Below are 22,331 nucleotides of genomic sequence, written 5' to 3'. Positions count from 1 at the left end.
TACAGTCTTGAGGGATATCTTCAGTAGTATTGCAATATGTCTATTTAAAACAAGCAACACCTATGTGAGATAAGAGCAATTTGAAATTCAGATGCTATTTTACCTTACCACTGCTTCCTAACACAATTACCTAAGACACTTCCTAGAAAAACCAGCGTTGGGGTGCCTGGGTGGCTCAGTCGGTTAAGCGTCCGACTTCAGCTCAGGTCACGATCTCACGGTCCGTGAGTTCAAGCCCCACGTCGGGCTCTGGGCTGATGGCTCAGAACCTGGAGCCTGCTTCCGATTCTGTGTCTCTCTCTCTCTCTGCCCCTCCCCTGTTCATACTCTGTCTTTCTCTGTCTCAAAAATAAATAAACGTTAAAAAAAAAATTAAAAAAAAAGAAAAACCAGTGTTTTCCTTTTAGAGAAATGAGAGAGAAGATACCAGATCCTCCAGTCAAAGAGATTTCTCAGCTCAACAGCTAACAGTGGCCCACAAACTGAGGTCCCCATTGTTTCTGGATCACAGACAAGGCTAGGGAATTCACGATTTCTGACCCCAAGCCCCACCTTGATGTACCACACCTCTGTGGCATCTTTAGATCTTCTGTCCCAGACCCCAGATACCCAGTAACAGTGCACCCTTCAAGCTCTTTAAGCTTCTGGACTGTCTTCAAATGAAACCGTGGAAAGCAGACAAAGGACTTCACCTCCCTAACTCCATACCCCCAGGTAAACAGGGTCCTGAAAACTGGGATTCTGGAGGGTCTGTGGGAAGGCAACTGAGGCATTTAGGGGTTACATAAGTGACTAGACTTGTCAGGGACAAGCCTAGGCTTTGAGAACATGAGCATACTGTATGTTGAGGATGGGAATTAGAGCCCTTGCCTCCAGGGTCTGTCTGGAAGCTGCCTGCAAAGGCTCTCAGGTCTGATCCCATAAATTCACTGGGTCTAGCTGGCCTCATCACCGAAACTACTCAGTCCAACTGCTGCTTGCATGTAGGCCCATGAGACTCCTTAGTGTGATAAATATGAAAAGATTGGACTTCTAAAAGATTCTCTGGTAATTTAAACTTGGATAAATAAGTGGTGAACCATGATGTTCAGAAAAATTCAGAAGGAAAACTAAACAAATTCCTAGAGCTCCAGTTGTTTACCAGTTCTACAAATAGTGGGCATTTACTCGACATCAGTCTTTGAAACCTGGTCTTGGGTTTGGTAATTAAAGTAATGAAGAGACCCCCTTGGCATCAGCAAGCCAATGGCTCACTTAATCCGGCAGTCACAGTAATAATGCTTCCGACGCCTGTCAACTTTGATCCTTCACTTGTTCAGTAACTGTTGATCTCCGACATAGATTCCGGGACTATTCATAGTTACTGTCCCCACCGAAGGAATCTCTTAGCTACTCATTAAAAGCCACACTAAAATTCTAATAAACTGCCACATTCCTTCTTGATCCTTTAGTCACCCCCCCCCACCCCCATCGCTAGCTTTAGTATTATTTATAGTAGGCTCAGCTGTGTTTCTAGGCACTTAAAGACCCTCCTTCATTGCTATTTCTTAAGGTGGGAGTCTCAGGGCACCTTCATGGATCCTGCTGGGCTCAGTGCTCTATCATCAGACTCTCTGGACTACAGCTTAGGAGCCTGCTTGCCAGAAAGCTCCTGGGTGCTTCTTCCATGCAATGGAGTGGGAGGCCCACTGACCCGGAAAGAATTTCCCCTTGCTTGATAGCTGGGTCAGACATAACACTTTAGAGAAGAAGGTAAGGTGACGGCGTGGGAAAAGTATACAAGGTGCCCCCCAGCTCCCAGCAAATCTGTGCTTGTGGCTGGCCTCATCCTGGCATTTCCTTGCTTCCTGGCCTTGGGCTTTTCAAGTCAGTGAATGGAGCAGGGGTTATGTGGAGGGGGGTGGGGGGGTGGGGGGATGGTTAGCCAGGATTCATTAGCTATTTTTAAAGCAAAGAATAGGGATAGTGTCCTGTTGGCCCTTCTTTCCAGAGAAAGCCATCTCTGGAATCTCTGTTTAAAAATGCTACCTCAGCACATCTCAGAACCCAGAAGAAAGAAACTATCAGAGGAAACACAGTGGGCCTGGGCCCAGTAGCCTGACACCTTCTTCCAGCTGCCAAGTCAGGCTCTGTCCAAGGCTACTGGTTCTGATGCTATCACGCAATGCCGGCCAGTTGCACTCCCTCATCACAGTAAAACCGGAGTCCTTTCTGCTCCCTGCCCTCCACAATAATCACTTAATTAAATAATTCATCATAACGGCAGTCAGCAGGGTGCCTGGGCAAGTCCATATTCCAACACAGACTATTAACTGGAACCCAGCTTGCTCAGCAGACACTTTTTTTTTTAAAGTTTATTTTGAGAGAGGGAGAGAGACAGAATATGAGCAGGGGAGGGGTAGAGAGAGAGAGGGAGAGAATCCCAAGCAGGCTCCATGCTGTCAGTGTAGAGCCCGACTGGGGGCATAAACTCACAAACCATGAGATCACGACCTGAGCCAAAATCAAGAGTCGGCTGCTTAACGGACTCAGCCACGTGCCCCAGCAGACACTATTATTAAGCATCCCCACAACCCAAAGCAGCAAGTGAAGCCTCCTGCCTCGTGTGATTTGACCCCACACTCAGGAAAACACAAGCAGATGGGAAAGGTCTGAGGCTGTATCGCTGTCTCGCTTCTCCCTCCTTCCCCAGCCATAGGCAACCACCGTCACACAAGGACAGGTCTCTCCAGAGATGAAGTAGCACGCACTTTTTTTTCTGCTGCTCTCTTTTACAGGCCTTTGAACTTCACTGCTCCCATGGGCCTGAATTGTCCATGTTACCAAACCCTAGCTGGCCACCCAGATGGTCAGATAAAAGGGGAGGAGATGGAGACACCCTTGGAGGCAACAGCCAGAGGCCCCAGGGTCCCCCCAGACCACACCTCCCTGCTGCCTTCAGATCTTGTCCTTACTGTTTGGGGCTGTGATGGCTGAGGGACCCGGCCACCCCTGTCTCTCTCCCACCTGTTTTCCTCGGTCTGTGTGCTGCTGGGGCAAGACCAACGCTGAGTCACTCTCGGCTACTCGGCCTCCCAAGAGGTTTCTGGAAAGCAGGATGTCACAGCAGAAGCTCCTTGGCCTGTCCCTTTTGCATTACTTCAACCTGCCTTTGTCAAGGCCACTTGTTTTCTTTCCATAGTCTTCCTTGTCTGCTTGACATGTCCCAGGCCAACTGTAGTCCTTAATCACCGTGAAACCAGAGTCCCTTGTCTCTTACCTACTCTGTGCCTCAGTTTCTTCATCTGTAAAAGAACACACAAACAATAGTACCAACTTCACTGGACTCTTCTGAGGAATAAAAGCAGTTAAAAGTGTAAGGTGCTTAGGACAGGAAGGAGCCAATAAGCGAGGGCAAGGATTATTTAAGATAAGTGAGCAGTGTGGAAGCCATTAATTCCTTTCCTTTGAAAGCAAACCCGTGACAGTCACCTGTGATGAGCACTTACCTCCCATTGCACAATGGTGGCAACATATGCCAGGCTGGGTTCTCCCTCACTCGAGTGGGACGGTGTCTGTGTGGGAGCAGGGGAGGAGAACTCCAACAGTTAGATCCAAAGAAACACAAAGAAAACCACCTCTCTCTGGCTTTGAAAGAATGCAGCCCTCTCTTGAGGGCCACGCCCTTTTTGCTTCCCTTGACATCTTCCAAGCAGTAGTGAGGGAGTCATAGCTTGGGCCCAATTATTTGTAGCACAGGAGGGTTTCTGGCTAGCCTCCTAGTCAGTCCCACTAAGTCTGCTGACAGTAAAGGACAAGGCTGGTGGGGCAGAACTGAGAGAGACAGCCCTACTGACCGGCTCCTGCATAGAGAGAGGACGAGAGCTCTCGGATAACAGGACCTCTGTGGGACAGTTGTCAGGAGAGGAAGGTTCCATTGGGGCAGGAGAGGAGGGGCTCTGGTCGCCTGCAGTGCTCCTGTGAGCGAGGCCCAGGGAGGATGCCAGGGCTTCTGCTTGGTGCCTGGGGCTTTCCGGTTCCCTAGTGCTTAATCCTCTTAAAAATCCTCTTGGCTTTTCCAACAAAGTGGCTTCGCTGTGGGGTCCCTTCTCCAACAATCCTGGTGGGAGAAGAAAGAAAAGAATGGGGAGGGAAGGAAGAATCTGATGGAAATGTTACATTTGTGCACAGAGCTGGAGATGGGGTGGAAGGAAACTCTGGAGAAGGGTAGGGCTTAGTAACAATCCCCGGGGCAGTGGGGGACAGATACATTCCATCCAATGGACTCTCATTCAGCAACAACAAGAAATGAGCTGTCAGGCCATGAGGAGACAGAGAGGAAATTTAAACACGGGTTGCTAAGAGAAGAAACCAACCCGATAAGGCTACAGACTGTATGACTCCAACTATATGGTGTCTGGAAAAGGCAAAACTATGGAGACAGTAGAAAGACCAGTGGTTGCCAGGGGGAGGGGATGAACAGGCAGAGCACAGAGGAGTTTTGGATTGAAGTAGATAGATGTCTTTATACATTTGTCAAAACCCATGGAATGTACAAAGAGTGAACCCTAATGTAAACTCTGGACCTCGGTTAATTAATAATGTACAATACTGTTTCGTCAGTGGTAACAAATATACCACAGTGATGTTAACAACTTGGGAAACTCTTCAGGGGGAGTACGGGAACTCTTGTGTTTTCTGCTCTGGTTTCCTACAAACCTAAAACTACCTTTAAAAATAAAATCTATTAGGGCACCCGGGTAGCTCAGTTGGTTAAGCATCTGACTCGTGATTTCGGCTCAGGTCATGATCTCACTGTTCATGGGTTCGAGCCCTATATCGGACTCTGTGCTTATGGTGTAGAGCCTGCTTGGGATTCTATCTTCCTCTCAGCCCCTCCCCTGCTTGCTCTCTCTCTCGCTCTCTCAAAATAAATAAACATTAAAAAAATTAAAAATAAAATAAAAATAAAATCTATTGAAGACAGCAAAAACGAGAAGAAAGAAAACAAAGCAAAGCAAAACCCAAGCCCAAACCATCCCCCAAAGCAAAAACCAGGAGGGCTGGGTCTCGAACTAGAAGAGCTGCCTCAGCACACAGCTTCCTGAGCAATGGCTTGGACCTTAGGAGCTAAAGCTGAGGCCACTCTGCATATGAGGTGTGGCTGCTGAGTCTGCCTCCAGCTCAAACAGAATGGCCTTCATCAGGGCCATTTAACTGGCTTTCTTTTCCCTTCCTCTCACTTAAGAAGCCTTTATTTCCATAGTTTTGGTGCAAAAGTCAGCCTGGCTAAAAGGATTGGGGCAGCTGGCTGGCAAATGCTGGTGGAGGTTTGCACTCTAGATGAGGCACCAAAAAAGGTTTGCTCAGCTGGGAAGCTGAGCTCACCCTTTCCTCCCTGCCGTGTTGTTTCCTTCTAACTAGAGCTCTTTGGGTCAAGGCTCAGCCATCACAGACTCCGTGCCTCCAGTGGTCCAGTCTGAGTCCAAGGGAGAGGCACTACTCACCCTCCTACTGGAGAGACAGTCCCTCGGAGCGGGCATGGCTGATGCCCAGGGATGCTCAGAGCCCCAAGGAAGGCCTTTCTTCCTGCGCCCATGATCAGTGATGCTCCTTGGAGTTGGGCAGTCCCAAAGATGGTTTCTGGTGGAAAATCGGCCTCTTTCACTGCATCCAGCCCCAGACTCGAGTCACAGGGATCACACTGTGTGGTGACAACAGTTTCTGGGTGCTGGTCTGCATCAGGTTTTCAGGGCGGAAGAAGAATAAACCCTCAGCTCCCATGGTGACCTGGAATAACCCAGGTGATCCAGGCTCATGACTCACACATTCACTATCAACTGTGCTACTTACACAGCACTGCTGTTGGCAAGTGTAGAGTTGATATGTGGGCCTGGACTTTGGGCTGGGTTTGGATTCCATCTATTTACTTACCGGTTGTGTAAGCTGCAGGAGGTTAAGCTCTCTAAGCCTTCATTCCTTTGGCTGTGAAGTGGGTGTTATAATCCTGGTCTCACGGGAGACCTCAGGGAGAACCATGCCATCTAAGGAGAGGGACCCTGGTGGCGGTTAACATGTGCTTGCCCCCCTGCCCGACTGCCCCCCAAAATAGACCCTCCCTCAATACTCCCAGGCTGAGCTTCCTGCGGACCCAGAATCAACAGATATTCCTCAGAAGCACTATCAGGCAGCTCTGGGCTAGGGATCGGATTGAAAAGTGACGAGGGTGGGGAGGGAGGAAATGATATCACCCTGACAGAATTCTTGTCCAGTACAGGAACCTCTGCCGAGCGTCCAGAGGCACAAGTGGGGCTCAGTGTACAGGACAGTCTAGCCAAGGGTTCAGAAGACAAAGAACAGACTGGGAGGGAGAAGGTCACAGAATGAATTTTATGGTGATCTCAGGGGGTCGACAGCGAGAGGCATCGCTGCAACGTGGGGTGTAAAGGAGCAGGCTCCCCGGACGACGGCGTCACAGAGGCACGGGAGTGGGCACAAAACACCCGGGCCAGGGAGCACCCGGCCCCTTCCCCCAGGACTCTCACTGCAACCAGGCATGTTCATCTCTGTTTATTTTTTTCAGAACAAAACTAAAAATCACCACTCAAAATATTTGAGGAGAGTGCTCAGCTCAATCACAGTTAAAAGCTTTATGTAATTTGCAGCCAGAGCATCATGGACTGGTGGTCAGAAAGGAGAACTTCTGGCATTGCTCGGACAGGGCCTGGCAGCCTGAGACGGCCCTCTCTTGCCCTGTCAGCCCCACTACTGTCCTCTGTATGCTGCCACCCAGGGCGGCAGCCGGCCAGCCCGAGTCTGCTGAGGTGGATGGCATCCACACGTTAGAAGCCATCTTAGTTCCCCACTGTGCTTCCGATTTGACCATCCAGTACCTCCCTCCCCCATTAGGGGTCCAAAAATGTCCACAAAGAAGGCAGGCAGGTCGAGGCCCAGGTGCTAGTGTTGTCAGGATGAAGACTGAGACAAAGTTCTGAGTCCTCGTCTTCACCTGGAAGGGCGAACTCCCTGCCCGGGGCCTTCCGGGTCAGAGGTGAAAAAAGAGATTTGGTGCCATCATCGCTCGTGTTTAATGTTGGCTTCGCTTCGCTCCAAAGTGACCCCGTTGCCATTCCGAGGGCATTCCTTCTTGTTCCAATCCTTTTCAGTGTAAAATTCGGCTAGCACGGGGCAGTGCTCAGAAGCCACTCCTCCCCAGGACCAGTTATCTGGAATCCAAGGGTTCGTGAGGCCTTCTCTCACTACAGCCCAGTGACCTGGAGAGACAGAGGGAAAAGAGACGCAGAGATGAGGCCTGGGGCTGGGTGGGGTCCTGGCTGGCAAGAAGAGGCCTCTGTTCAATGTCTGTAAAGTCAGGATTCCCTGGTGATACTCCTCAGATATCCAGCTTGCCTGTGCAAACAAAATGCTCCAGCCAATTTGGTTTCCTGGAAAAGTGAGGGCTTACCATGTAGGCACTGAACACCCCCCTGCCCCCCGAGTCTAGGCCTCCCGCCCATTCACGTATCAGCCTATGGTTGACCTCCTCCTCACTATACAGCTTTTCTAATCTGAGCAGCAAGAGTAAATATATTTGACGTAAGGTCAAATGTCTCTCAAAGATGTCCAAAGTGAAAGTTTATTTCACAAAGCAAAGGCAGTAAGTGGGGGAGGTAAAGGAGTTCTACAGGAAAGAGTAAAAAGGAAAAAGTTCTTACAGAGGCTTATGAGCAAGTAAAAGTATTTTAAAATAATGCTTTAGGGGGTGCCTGGGTGACTCAGTCAGTTAAGCGTCCGACTTTGATTCAGGTCATGATCTCATGGTTCATGAGTTCAAGCCCCGCATCAGGCTCTGTGCAGACAGCTCAGAGCCTGGAGCCTGCTTCAGATTTTGTGTTTCTCTCTCTGCCCCTCCCCTGCTTGCCCTTGTCTCTTTCTCTCAAAAATAAATAAATATTAAAAAAAATTAAAAAAAAAAACTCTAATGCTTTAGAAACATATAAAGCACAAGTATATTTGAAAAACAGTGAGGGGCGCCTGGGTGGCTCAGCAGGTTAAGCATCCAACTTCGGTTCAGGTCATGATCTCAGGGCAGTTTGTGAGTTTGAGCTGTGCTGACAGCTCGAGCCTGGAGCTTCCTTTGGATTCTGTGTCTTCCTCTCTCTTCCCCTCCTCCGCTCGTGCCCTGTCTCTCTCTCTCAAACATTACAAAAAAACTAAAAAAACAAAAACACAAACAGTAACAGGATAGTTACAGAAGGGAGCGTAGTGAGGGAGCACGGCCAGAGACCTCCAGTGAGAAGCGAGGTCACATTAGTGGAAGTGCGAACAGGTCTGGGCTGAGCCACGGCCCGCCCACGTGACAGTTCCATGACGGTGGCCACTCTTCCCTGTACCTTCATCTCTAGCTTCGCAGCAAGGGGACGGATGAAATGATTCCTACCTTCCTTCTGGCCCTGTGTTCTCAACCGTCCAGCTCTCCTGATGAGAGCCGCTCTCTGCAGGCACCTCCTGGCAGCTGGGCAGGCTGTGGCCGCTCTCCGGCCCACCGCGCATTTTCTGCAAGCTGCATCTCGCCTAGTGTGATGACGGTCACTCCCCCCGAGACCCGCTTCCCTCGTCCTTCAGATCCTCCCCGACACAGTCCAACAGGCAACCGGCACCCAGACAGAGGTGGAAGCTGGTGACACAGTCCGGACTGGCGAGAAGATCTCAGCCCTGGCTGCCCGTTAGGCTTCTACAGAGGCAACCCCAGAATTGCACTTTCACCAATGTGGAATGTCTCCCTGAAGTATAGTATGTGTAACACGTTGGGACTGAGTGAAACAACCAGGCAGGATTGAGGACCACCGTTCTCGCCATTCATCAAAAAACCTTACCGTCACTGTCGTATTTCCGACCGATTGCTTCCTGACCCAAAGTCTGCTCAGCAGACTCGGTCGGGGGCTGCGTTGCGGCGCTCAGATTCCCCACCGCACCCTGATCCTCATACAGTCTGTGAGAAGCATGTCCCCTGTCCTACCGTGACGCTCTGAGACATGTCTGCTCATCCTCAGTGGCTGTCCCTCGCCCAGACAGTGCGGCAGGAAGCCTCGGGCCACAGCACGGTGCCTGAATGTTATGATGCTTAAGGAGTGTCTGCTAAATGACTGAGTGTCCTTAAATTAAAGTGAGCTATCAGCTCATCTCTAAATCGGTACCCTGCTGGCCTAGAACCAGGTTTGCCTAAGACACAGTCAGTTTGCCACTCCTGAAGACCAGTGAATGCCTCTTCATTAGTTTTCACAGCCCCTCTTAGCCCTTAAAAGTGGCTCTGTTTGAATGATAATTATATAGGCACCTAAACGATACATAATCCTGACAACGCCCACGGAGGTGGTGAGAACTCCTGACCAGAGTTATCAAGCCAAAGGACCTGGAACTATCAGTTCAGATGGGTCTCTCTTACACCATTTCTGAACAGGAAAAAGAACGAGTGACTTCTGCTTTACCTGTGAAAACCTTCTTTAAGCTTTTACTGATCCAGATGTTGTCCAAAGACTTTGAGCCTTGGGGGTTCTTGGTGCTGATGTTGGTGAAGGTGTGTGCAGGGACCAGGTGGTAGAATTTTTCTTTCCTTAAGATATCATAGTCACTGCTGTCAGGTCCCTGGCCGAAATCTCCTAAAACAATCATGTCTTTTTCTCCTGGAGGTAGAACAAAGAAAATCAGGTATTTAAGAGGTTGTGGGAGGTAAACCCAATATTCACTATAACCCACTAAGTGGGATCCTGATTCTCTGATTGGACTCCCCAGGGTTAGGAATGCATATGCTTCTCATTCTTCCAATTTTTCCCAATACCGTGTACAACAAACATAAAACCAAAATATACGCAAAAGTTTAAGAGTAGGTTTGTAACCCATTTGGAAAAGGAAAGATATGTGAAGCAGAGATCGCCTCTGTTCCAGCTCAGGTGTTCCAAGTCTCATGGCAGAAAAAGCCTGAGGGTCTTGTCCAGATATTTAACAAGAGCTGGAAAAAAAATTTATTGGGCACAGTAGGGGAAAAAACATGCAAATACTACAAGAGGGTGGCCATCTACAAGTCAAGTCATCCCTCTGACAGCTTGATCTCAGACTTCCAACCTCCAGAACTGTGAAGAAATACATTCCTATTGTCTAAGCCACCCAGAGTATAGTATTTTGTCATGGCAGCTCTAGCAGACTAATACAGGGCCAGAGTGAGAGGTTTTTCCCCTTGTTTTCAACATTTCTACCATTGTTTGATGTAAAGCAACTTAATCATCACGAAGTACTGAGTCATCACAAAGTATTTCCCGGAGGGAGCAGACATTCTGAGAGGACAGTGGACCCCAGCTAGGCTCTGGGATTCCCATACCTCTGCCGTCTTGAGATTCCCTTCAGGGGAGCCACATTATCGTGGCTAGCAGGGTGTCTGTCCTAGCTTTCAAGGGAGTCTTTAAGAAAGGCAGTTCATAAACGAGAGCCCAAGGTATCCGAGACCTGCAGGAAGTCTTTCTCCGGGACACCAACGTGTTTCAGCAATAATGGCTAGAGGCAAAGAAATCTGAAGTGAAATGACAAAAGCCACCAGCAGAGGGCACTCGTGCACTGCAGATGACACCCGCTCTGGGGACCATGAGGGACAAAAGGGGGTACGATGGAAGACCCTCCTGGGGTTCCACCTGTGGCCTACAGAGATGTAATGGTACCCCTAGGCTGTATCTCAACAACATCTCAACATGACTTGAGAAATCAGTGCCAACTTCAACAGGAAAGCAGACTTGAGAATAAAATGAACAACTCCTACCTGGCCAGTGCTAAGGCCATCCATGAGCCTTCATCCTGGCCATCCATGAGCCTTCACCTGGTATTGGGCCTTCTCCACAGGTAAGAAGCTAAGTCTCTGAGAGGCTGAGTGGCTTGCCAGCCCTCAAGCTCACGGCTCTTCATAAAGGGCTAGAATGCGAGAGCCATGAGGACGTGGGCGGCTGTTCACAAAATCCCATGTGCCTGGAACAGTGCCTGCTGCACGGCAGACACTCGATAAGCACGTATGGAACAAATGGGTGAATGAGGCACGAGGAAAGCCCCCAGAATTAAGGTGTACTTTTTGAAAGGAGAAAAGACAAGGATGCTATGTTTACTAAATAACAAGAAAAGCCGAAGGTTAGGAGAAATGAGGCAGGACGTTCCCATATAACAAGACACGTTTTCATTGGGACGCAGACCCGAAAAAGTTTGGGCCAAAAGCGATTCTGAAACCAGGAGAGATGCTGGTGTCAGAGGTCAGCAGACACAGCTCCGAGTGACTTCAGGAATGACAACACCACAGCTCTTTCTGAATGCGCACATCCAGGTCTCTCACAACTCATCCGCTTTTGGTTAAATTGCTCTCCGTGATGGGGCGTCTGGGTGGCTCGGACAGTTACACATCTGACTCTTGTGTTTCGGCTCAGGTCTCTCGGCTTTGTGGGTTCAAGCACCACGTTGGGCTCTGTGCTGGCAGCAAGCACAGTCCTTGCCTCCGAGAATCCACAGGTGCACAGAGGCCTGAATTCTCCTAAAAAGCCATCTGCCTGGGATGGGATCCTTAGTTCCCAGGAGCGGCAGGGAGGATGCTTGGGGCTGACTTCCTCAGATAGTTCCTAGATTTACAGGACGCCAGTGACAATAGCAAGAGCTGGTCGCCACTGAGGGATAGTCCTACCCAGATGCCAAGCCATACTATGCACCCTGTTTCACGCTGAGTTCACAGAGAGAGCCCCAGGGGGGTCTGAAAGAAAGCCATCCCATCAGAGGACTGGCACACCACACACTGAGGTCAACCCAGATGCGCATTCCAGACAAAGGCAGAAAGGCCCAGAGTTCGCTAATCAAATTGGCTCTGTTTGCTCTGATAGCTGTGGAATAAAAGCTTAGTCTTTGTTTTAGCTCAGCCACCTCTGCTAATAATCAATTTGCCCTTGTACCTTGGGCACGCTCGAGAACTTCCTGAACCCTTGGGTCTGCTGTCTCACCAGTTAACAACTGGATATTAGTTATAAGCACAAGGGCACTAGGAACATGAGTCACTGTCCATACCCGGACAAGTCAAGGCAAGCCGGGCTATGGGTCAACAGTCCCTTGGCAACTTGGAATGAAAACCTGACCGCACTCTGGATGTCAGAAAAAACAGTGAGACGTTATCAGAGAAGTTAGGAACTGGCATCTTTTTTTTCTGCTTCCGTGTACAGACAAGGAAAAGCTTGAGGTCGAGAACAGAAACGTCCACAGATTTTAAATGCTATGAAGTCATCTTTTTAATAGGCTAGAGACAAGCTGTGGGTGAACAATTTCCCACAGAGCTGCTTCTTGGATGGAGTATCTCAGCTTAGACATCTTTGTGACTTTTTTTTTTTAGCCGGAAGACCCCTGATTTAAGTAGAATGCTAGTCACAGCACATCCTGGTTCACAATGTAAGTTGCCTATCAACATCCACAGCAGCATTATTCACAACAGCCAAAAGATGGAAACCAGGTATTCACCGACCAATGAATGGATAAACAAAATGCAGTATATATACACAACAGAATAGTATTTGGCCTTAAAAAGGAAGGAATTTTTTTTGAGAGAGAGAGAGAGAGAGACAAAGAGAGAGCATGTGCATGTGAGCAAGGGGCAGAAAGAGAGAGAGAGAGAAAGAGATAGAGAAGCTTCTATCAGGGGCTCGCCTGAAGCGGGGCTCACACTCACCTCATGTGGGGCCCAAACTCACGAACAGTGAGATCATGACCCGAGCCAAAGTCAGATGCCTAACGACCGAGCCACCCAGGCGCCCAAAATGGAAGGAAATTGTGACACATACTACAACATGGATGAACCATAAAGACACGATGTAAGTGAAGTTAGCCAGCCACGAGAGGACAAATACCGCATGACTCCATTTGTACGAGGTACCTAGAGTGCTCCAATTCATAGAGACAGAAAGTAGAAGGGTGGCTGCTGGGGGCTGGGGAAGGAGGCGGTGGGGAGCTCGTGTTGAACGGGCACAGAGTTTTGGTTTGGGAAGATGAAGAAGTCTTGCAGACGGAGGGACATCATGGTTGTAAAACCATGTAAATGTACGTACTGCCACCAAACGCTTAAAAAAAACGGTAAATGGTAAGTGTCTGTTACGTATGTTTTACTACAATCAAAAAGTCTTTTTAAAATGTAAAGCTCTAATTTGACCAAATTATTTTTATAGCCGAATTCTCACGAGTCACCCCTGTGAGGGGCCAATCTAACATGGACAAGGCTTAGAAAACTAGAGACTATTGGTGAAAACTCAAGAACACGTTAAGACAATTCTGGGCCTCCGGCTGTAAACGCCCACCTAGAGAAGGGCAGGGCTCTGAAAAGTCCAGCCAAAAAGCCCAGTCTTTACAGCAGCGTTAACTCTTCCTTCCGGTCAACGTGCACACGGGAAAATTTCTGTATTGCTGGGGCAGAGCCTGGAAACAGAGAGCCCACTTCCTACTGAAGCTCTGCTCTTTTCACTGCTCTCTTAATCCTCTGGTATGTTTTGAGTCAGCTCATGTCAGCTGAGCCCTCACTGTGTGCCCGGTACATCCACAGATCACCACCACACCTCCCCAGCCGCCCCTGTTGAGGCGAGCGCTGGCCAGTCCCTGACTGGACGGGCTACAAGTAGTGTGCTGATTTCCCTGAGGTCCTACAGCGACTGAAGGAGCCAAAACTAAATGTGGGTTTTCTGAGAGCTCCGGGGTGATCTGCATCCCAGCAGGGAGAAAAAATCTACCTTGTGCTAATCAGGACTTTCCCAGTCACCAACTGTCTTTCCTTCACAAGACGAGCACGTGCCAATCTGCAGGTGGCATCACCACAGCAGCAGCTGAACGCAGGAGGACTTGTCACGGGGGAGGGTGTCGTCACTTTTTTCCCCCTTAATCCTTTCCATCAAAGAGAGGCTGAAAAGCCCCAAAGCCGACAGTGTGGAGCGTGCATGGTAGGCCCAGAGACGGAGGTGTCACCATGCACAGGGGTGGCTGGGCTCCACGATATGCAGGGGCTGACAGACGGTCTTCTGTGCCCCCAGCATGCACTGCTGCTGACAGCCCTGTCAGCCTAAGGGATCGGAGGGATGCTCCGAAGAGGCAGCCCCCTGCCTGCCCCCTGCAGAAGTGGGAGCTGTCGGCCCAGCCGAGGATAAAGACAATCTCCTACCTTTCAGGGTTTCCTGCAAGGTCTGTGCAAAGGTAGCCAAGCGGTGGCTGTCACTGTGATTCCTGCTTGGATTGTCGCCCCCTGGGAGGATCATGGATGCCAGGTGAAGGTTCACAAGGGTCAAGTCATTGCTTCCCACCTAGGCAAGAAGAAACAAAGCAACAGGGACAGGCTCAGATGCTCATATTTCCTGTATTCGTTGCTTCTGACTTAGGAACAGCTTCCTGCACGATGTTGACAACAGCAAACACAAACAAGGCAAGCTCACACTCCAAGAGATAATGCAAGACAGATCGCGCTTGGATTCTTTTGAGGCCCCTGTAGGACATCACACCCCCCTTTCCAACTTAGGGTCTGGAAAACCAGGTGCATCTGGAAAGGTCAGGTTTTGTTTTTTGTTTTTTCCTTGTAAGCAACCACAAAACGGGAGGCGGTGGTTCCCGCAGCTGGTGGTTAAGCAAGACTGGGGTCTTACCCTCTAGGGCCAGACCGTGATCCCTCTGCCAGGACTCACCGCTGGGACCCACTTCCTTCCCCACCCCACACACATCCCACCTACCCGCCCCCTTTGTGTTCTCTTCTCTCTGGAGACCACTGTGCCCTGCTGCTCACTTTCACCAGATTTCAAAGGAACAGGAAAGCTAGCTGAAGCCTGGCAGCACGGGATACGTCGCAGCCTTGGGTCCCCAGGGCAGGTGTCGTGGTGGGCAGGGACAGAAACACACAGAGATGGTCTCCTGGGCACAGCAGCTTTGCTCAGCTGCTCGGGTTTTGGCACTCCTGCCCTTCCATTTGTCGTGGTGACAAACGCTAAATACTGCCAGGAAGGACAGGGGTGCAGGGGGAGCCCCCACGAAGTGAAGGCTTCACTTCATTTCATCTTACAGACATGACCCCAGTTCACCATCATCACCACCCAGCCTGGAGAGCCCTCTGCAGCTGTGGCTCTGACCACAGAGAAACCACCTTAAGGCCACAGGCAGGGAAACCCTGCCTAGGAGGAGAACCTGGAGCCTGCTCCAGATTCTGTGTCTCCCTCACTCTGCCCCTCCCCTACTCACACTCTATCTCTCAAAAATGAATAAACGTTAAAAATAAATAAATAAACAAAATTGGAGACACCGGTTGGTCTGGCTGTTGCCCTGCTAGGTCAAAGCAAGTGCGACCACTTTACATAAAACAGAAATCCAGGGTGGCACTAGGAGGTTTTGAAGAGGGTAACTGGCAGATTTTGCACATCAATCTCCTAAGCACAACCACAGGCACCCCCAGGCGTGCGTGTGCACACAGAACCCCAGCAACTTTGCAGCCGGGGGCAGAGCCTGGTCCAGATCCCGGCTGCAACCAACACAGCTCCCAGCACAGAGGCTGCCCCTGCCACGTGCCGCCAGAGACCGTGCTGTGATTTGAGGCAACTCTCAGGCTCCAGAACTGCTCTGGAGCACACAGAAGTGGGGTGGGGGGGCAGGGGGTGCTCAAACACCCAGCAGGCTCTGTGGCAAGGGACCACTCTTGCCTGACCCTGGATTTCACAGGTAAGTGCCATGGGGATAAGGTCAATTGAGTGCCAACTGGGAGATCTATTTTGGCTGCTGGCTTCTTTTTTCCTCCTAATGCCCAGCTTCTGACTGTTTGTTGTTCATGACGTATCCCAGGTGCTTCCCGGTCAATCAAAAAGACAGCTCAGATCAGTCCCCCTGCTCCTATCGATGCTCACGTAGGGAAGGGCTCATCTGGAGAGGTCAGTGGTGGGGCTGCCCTGACTCCACAACCCAGAAGCTCCTCTTGAAACCCTCCAAACTCAGATGACCCCTTGAGGGTCTTCCCCTCCCCACCCCCAACCTCCCACCCCACCCTTCCACCTCCTGGTAAGGAGAAGCATATCCTCAGAACCCATTCTGCTGTCCTCTAATCCAGTGATCTCCAAATGCCAGAGGAATGAAGAAGCACTGAAGGTACCTTTGAAAAATAGGCAGTCCTGGGCCCTGTCCCAGAAATTCTGTGTGTTTGGGGTACCGTCCAGGAATCCCTGATTTTAAGACAAGCCCCCCAGGTGATTCTGACGCGCGTTAGGTTTGGGAGCCAGCCATTTGATCTTCTGTGCCCAGATGCCAGAGTTATCAGAGCTAGAGTCCTCACCGCCCCCTACCCCCCGCCCCCCGCCCCGAATCCCTCTCATTCCTGTTCTGGACAAGTTCACCGGCCAAGGGAACCCTAGGAGGACATGCTGACCTGACCCTCAAAGAGAATGAAATCAAGACAAAAAGAAGAGGCCGCTCTGGATCTCAGTTTAGAAAGGGACCCCCTACCCCCACCCCCCACCCCCACCCCCCAGCTTTTAGAAGTAGACCTTCACAGAAACATGGAATGGTACCTTGAACCTCGCAAGGTACGGGCTGGGACCCGTGGGCTTCCCATGCCCGTTGCCAGGTGAACTTTCCTGCGAGGTGGCGTCTCTCAGCTCCACCCCGGCCGCAGAGTCCCACAGGAATCCAGAGAATCCAGCCCCCTGCGGGAGAGGAACAGCTATCAGTCTGAATCAGGATTCAGCCCCACGCTGGGGGAAGAGGCAGGGGAAGCCAGGAGAAGATTTGGTTGGTTCTGCACTGGGTCCTGAGATCACATGCACAGGGACTGTTTCAGAAACAAAAGCACACCCCCAAAGCCACAGCACGTTCCTCCTTGCCCCCAGCCCCAAATATCCCACGCTGCCAATTTCAGAGTTTTATGTGGAGCCAGAGGGGCCTAGGCTGTTATCTCTTTGGGGGTGAAGTGAAGGGAGGCTCCAACTAAGCACAGAATTATCTTTTTAATCATCACATCCCTATGACAGACACTCATATCCCTGTCTACCAGGCAGGGGGTCAGCTGCTCAGAGAGGTCAAGTAACTTCCCTAAAATCCCACAGCTGGTAAGCAGCAATGCTGAGAACCAAATAGAAGACTCTCAGCGGTAGGCTTTGCTTACCAATTAGTGGCTGCATACAACAATCAGCACCTAGCAAATCCTCAGTATTTGCTGGATGAATGGAGGTCAGTGCTAAGAGTCACAGTGGTTTAGAAGTGGTCAAGGGCCCTCTGCGGGTGAACAGGTCTGCAGCCCCGGTGCAGGGCCCCATGAGGGCCAGAGAGTCGTGTCAGGAGTGTCCCAGGGCTTGGTGCTAAACGCTGCCATCTCCGGCTTCAGAATCTGCCAGCTTCTCACTGCTATCCCTGGGGGCCTTCTGCAAAGAGGAAAAGCTTCCTCTCCCACCTCACTCCAGCATCTAGAGGCTCTGCCGCCCGAGACTGGCAGCGGGACCCGTGGCATCGCTGGAGGGGCCGGTGGTGCTCATTGCGAAAAGAAAGGAAGTGACTCTGCACAACCTAAGTGGCCTCTGCTGAGTCCCCAACATCGGCTGGACCCCAGCCGCATGCCTTGCTGGGCTCAGCACCTCAACTAGACCAACTTGTGTTGAGGAGGAGGGAAGGAACGAACAGGGAACTGTGTTCTGCATGCTTTGGTATTTATAGAACCATAGGCCTGCCCGCCCACTGGAGAGAGCACCAGCTTAAGAATCAGAAGAGCTGGATCTCAGGGCCACCTGTGTCACTCAGCTGCGGGACTATGGGAGCCCCCCCACTTTTCTAAACCTGTTTCCTTGGGTACAAAGTGAGGAAAACAGGATTTGCCCTTTTGGTTTGGGAGGGTTATCCCCCCTTTACTGCTTCTCAAGCAGTGGTGCCAGAGTAACCTTCCTAAAGTACCATTCAGATGGTCAGCTCTGCTGAAGAACCTTCAGTGGCTCCCCAGTGTGCACGACCCACTGCCCGAGGGGCCCTCCCAGTAGGCACCTTCCTGTTCAATGCGGCCCTTCACACCTGCTCACCCAAGTTCCCAGCAGGACCGGGTGTTCCTGGGAGCGTCTCCCAGCCCCGGGACCCAGGAGGCCCCACCTCCAGAAGAACTGCTGTGCCTCCAAGCCGGGCCACGGGAGATCAGGTGTTAGAGCCAGAGCCCTCAAATGGGATTCGGGGCTGACTCCACCTGGTGGTGGCTAGAGGACTTTGGGGCAAGTCGTTTGGTCTTTACAGATCGCAATTTCTCATGTGCGGCTGTCCCTCCAGCTGTGGGGCAAGGACCCGAGAACTGAAGAGAGGCGCGTGGACGTCACTGCAGGCATGGGGCAGACGGCAGGTGCAGCTACCCCTCTCCCATCTCCATCTCGGGTAGAGATCGAACATGTGCCACTCACAGATACAATTTATCAAACAGTGTTTAAAGAATTTTTAGGTTATCTGCCCATATTTAAGATTCAGTAAATGCCACATTAAAATCCAGGTATGTGCATCTTTTGAGAGACCAGAAGATTTGTCCACACAAGGCCCACAACCCTCCACGGCAACAAGTGCGTGGGCACAGCCTTGCAGCCTGGCACAGCCTGCCGCCTCACGTGGATGCTGCTAGGCCCTGGCCTGTGTGCAGTTAATAAAGCATTTCAATGCACATTATCTTTTTAAATCCTACAGCCACCCAGTGACTTAAGGAAGGGGCTATTGCTCCCATTTTAGAAATGAAGGAACGGAGGCTGAGAAGGTTAAGTGGCTTGAACTCGGGTCTCCTTGCAACGGCACACTGTTCTCCAATGGCCTTGATGCCCCAGGCTGGAGCAGGGTTTCCTGCCTCGTCCCTCCAACAGGCTGTGAGCTCCCAGAGGGAGGGGCTCTATCAGCTCAGGTTGAATCCCTGCCCTGGGCTCACAATGAGTGAAAACAGGCAGGGCTGCGTCACCGGGTCTGTTTTTCTTACCGATGTCTATCTGGCATGTAGCAAAGTGCCTGGCATGCAGTAGTAACCTTTCTAATTTTTCAGTGGACAAATAAAGAGTGTTAAATGGACTATAAGATCCTAATGAACCCACCTAAAAGATACTATTTTTTTTAAAAAGGCAAGGTGTGGGCGGGGCAAGGGGGGTTGCGCCTGGGTGGCTCAGTCGCTTAAGCGTCTGACTCTTAGTTTCGGCTCAGGTAGTGATCCCACGGTTTCACGATTTCAAGTCCCACATCAGGCTCCGTGCGGACAGTGTGGAGCCTGCTTGGGATTCTCGCTCTCCCTCTCTCTGCCCCTCACCCACTCATGCTTACTCTCTTGCTCTCTCTCAAAATAAATAACATTAAAGAAAAAGGCAAAGTGGTAGTGTTATTTCTATGTAGACTGAGTAGGAACAACCATGGGCTACAAAGGGAAAGACTAGACACGTTCCAAGTTGGCTTAATTTCCAGCCTATGGGGAAAGTACACTGGCTATCGCCTACAGTAACAATTTACACTCCAAAACATAAATCCCAGAGAAATAAGATTTATATCACCTTTTTAAGTCGTGGCTAAAAAAGAGAGCTTATGGTCAATAATTAACCAGATAACTTTAAGCCAGTATATATTTATAATTTAAAAGTTCCAAATCTCAATATCCCTCACATAAATGCTATTTGTGTGTTTATAAACATGTTGGGTATACTAGAGAGAAAGAAATACAACATCTGCATTTATAGAAAAACTATGTGATGACACAATTTCCAACTCAAGATTAGCTACCAGAACTCTATTTTAAAATCTAAAACCCCACTAATATCAAACATTCCAAATGAGTAAAAACCTCAGTCTTGAATAGATCTGTCAGAGTGAAAACATATCCTTACAGTGATTTACCCACAGCCACAGGGGAAATACCAACGAAAGAAGACTCAAAATTAAAATCTGCTCAAAATGTCCACAGAACATTTCCATGTGCACAATTTCTACCACCAAAAGCAAATGCTTCGCCTATGAATTAAGTGAATTTGAAGTTTTCAGTCAATGAACAATGGGCTCTCCACAAACTTGGCAGAGGATAGAACTGTGGCGACAGGATTAAGAGGACAAAGGACAGAAATACCCCATTTGCAGCCTTGGCTCCAGACAGGATTTCTCCTCTCCTCCCAACACCCCAAACCCCCGTTTCCGCCTGGGCAGCCGTCCATTCCCGATCGAAACATGAAGCAAGAACCAGGGCATTTTGCAACGAATAGCAAAGAGCTAAGAAATGTGCAGCAACACAAAATTGCACCAGGGATGTTGGCAAAGGAAAGTTTTAAATGTCTGTGATTAGGGAAAAGAAAGGTTTCCACAAAACGGAGATAAAATCCAAGTTTTGCAGACGAAGGTACCTTCTGGAGCGGCGTGGAGGGCATCTCGGCGACAACGGCCTTCCAGCATCCCCGGGGCTGCTTCCACTTGCGGATGTTGGGCAGGAGAGGCTGGTTTAGCTCTGTACAGAACTGCAAAGACAGAGCACAAGTTGGTGTGTGTTCGTACCGAAAGCACACCCAGCTGGGGGCAGCCGGAGGAGCCAGGAGATGCCTGAGCCTGACTCATCAGCCTTATTCAGAGGCTTGTCGGACTTCATCTCTGTTCTTAGGGTTCGTGAAGACGCAGAGGACTAAAAAAGCCCCACAAATTAAAAAGCAAACTACCTATAAACGCACAGTTATCACCGGGGGGGGGGGGAGGGGACTCTCAGTTCATAATCATCAATTTGCTTTGTAGCATTCTAGCACAGATAGCTCAAAACAAGCTGTCAGAATCCTTTCGATCCTTGTAAAACTGGTGGTTTCAAGGTCCCAGGAGGGTCTAGATACCAAACGTGGAGGAAGGAAGAGGAATACGTGGGGGTCTTTTGTCCCCCGAGCCTAGCTCACAGGTGGAAAAGCAGCCCCCCCCCATCTAGAACCACCATATGTTCGCTTTGATGCTCTTCCGAGAAGAAAGCCCTGCTGTCGTGGCTCCGACACCCCACGTGTGTTTATAGGCTGTGCTTGTTTTCGCTTGCGCGGCTCCTCCAAAATGGCATGGGAACCACAGAGGGACTTGATCACCAAGGCAAAAGACAACCGCACCGGCCAAGTAAATGAAGGGTTAACAAACTACGTGCTCCCAAAGAGGTGGACCAGCTCCTCGAACTCACGCCTCAGTCGCAAGCCAGCCTCTTGACGACAGTTCCTTTGAGGGGGCCCCAGCGTTTGTCATATTTGGGTTTCGTTTGTGAGATGCTCCAGCATCGGATTCCACCCCTTCTGGGGGGACACCGTGTGTCATGCAAGGCGGAGCATGCCAGTCACCCGTTTCTGTGTCCGGCCCTGCAAAGTGAGTCTTCTGGCTCCCCTGGGCGCCTCTCCACCCCCTCTCCCGTGAGCTGTCCTCAACTAACCTCACTTCCCTCCACTGCTTCCGCTTACACCTCTGTCCCGAAGGCCCCCGAACCTGTACCTGCGGCTCAGATTTCTCTCCCAAGGTGTGAACGGCATTTCGACAACCTTTTTAACATTTCTACCTGAATGTCTCCACAGAACCACAAGCCCAACGGGGTCACAAAGGGACCTGCCGTTCCCCTCCCCCCATGTCTATCTCAGTTCCTGGTATTTCCATCCTTAGAGCTGCTCTGACTCGTCCCTCTCCTCCTCCGGCCTGGCCCACTGATTCCACCGCCTCATGGGTCCGGAGCTCCCTCTTTTTGTTCTCTAGTCCCATGGCCGTGGCCTGTTTCAGAGCCCCATCTTCTCTCACCTGGGTCACCAGCAGAGCCGTGAAGTCTTCCTGCCTCTCTGTCATTCAGTCACCCTCCATGTGTCCTCTGGGTAAGTTGTGATGGCCATGCTGATAGCTGCTATCCCTGTGGTTCCTAAAGTACTGCCCGGGGCCCAGGAGCTTCAACATCACCTGGGAGTTTGTTAGAAAGCCTCCGGCCAGGGTCTGATCCTAGACCGACTGGATCAGAAAGGCGAGTGAGGCCCAGTGACCTGTTGTTAACAAGCCTGCCCTGCAGGTGATTCTGATCCCTGCGAAGGTTGGAGAACTGCAGCTGGCCAGACCCTCACAAGCCTCTGCCCCAGAGGCAGGCAGTGCTGTGGGCAAACAGCTGTCAGCTGCCAGCCCTCTGCAGGAGCACCTCAGCTGCAGAGAGCTGCATTCCTGGCCCCTCCTGGGCGGGCCTCACACTGCTTAGCTTTAAGAGGGAAGATGAGCATCCCTCCCTGGGCAAGGGAGGAAGCATGGCAGGAGGTCTACTTTAGATACATGCCGTTCTCTCTCAAAATAAATAAACTTAAAGAAAAAAAAAGAAGAGCAGGGGC

At 50.5% G+C, this 22,331-nt stretch overlaps 1 protein-coding gene across 7 annotated transcripts in view; it reads right to left on the bottom strand.

Moving 5' to 3' along the window:
• Window positions 1-22,331, bottom strand: part of EEPD1 (endonuclease/exonuclease/phosphatase family domain containing 1) — a 147,184-nt gene that overhangs the window by 28,161 nt on the left and 96,692 nt on the right. For 2 of the 7 annotated variants that reach the window (XR_006197789.1, XR_006197806.1), the window contains exons 4-9: window positions 20,370-20,480; window positions 16,560-16,694; window positions 14,186-14,324; window positions 9,468-9,662; window positions 5,487-7,253; window positions 3,007-4,099 (exon numbers count right to left, since the gene is read on the bottom strand). Coding sequence is in view for 1 of the 7 variants with exons in the window: in XM_042922156.1 (XP_042778090.1) it covers window positions 7,054-7,253; window positions 9,468-9,662; window positions 14,186-14,324; window positions 16,560-16,694; window positions 20,370-20,480 (780 nt within the window). In the remaining 6 variants the exon portion in view is untranslated. Of the gene's footprint in view, window positions 1-2,456; window positions 4,100-4,975; window positions 7,254-9,467; window positions 9,663-14,185; window positions 14,325-16,559; window positions 16,695-20,369; window positions 20,481-22,331 lie in introns of those variants that run through there. The other 5 variants (XR_006197814.1, XR_006197780.1, XR_006197798.1 and 2 more) reach the window with 5 other exon arrangements.

Source organism: Panthera leo, chromosome A2 (genome assembly GCF_018350215.1).
Source record: "Panthera leo isolate Ple1 chromosome A2, P.leo_Ple1_pat1.1, whole genome shotgun sequence".
Lineage (NCBI taxonomy): Eukaryota > Metazoa > Chordata > Mammalia > Carnivora > Felidae > Panthera > Panthera leo.
The sequence above is the reverse complement of the archived record's forward strand: the minus strand, read 5'-3'. Positions and strand labels throughout refer to the sequence as shown.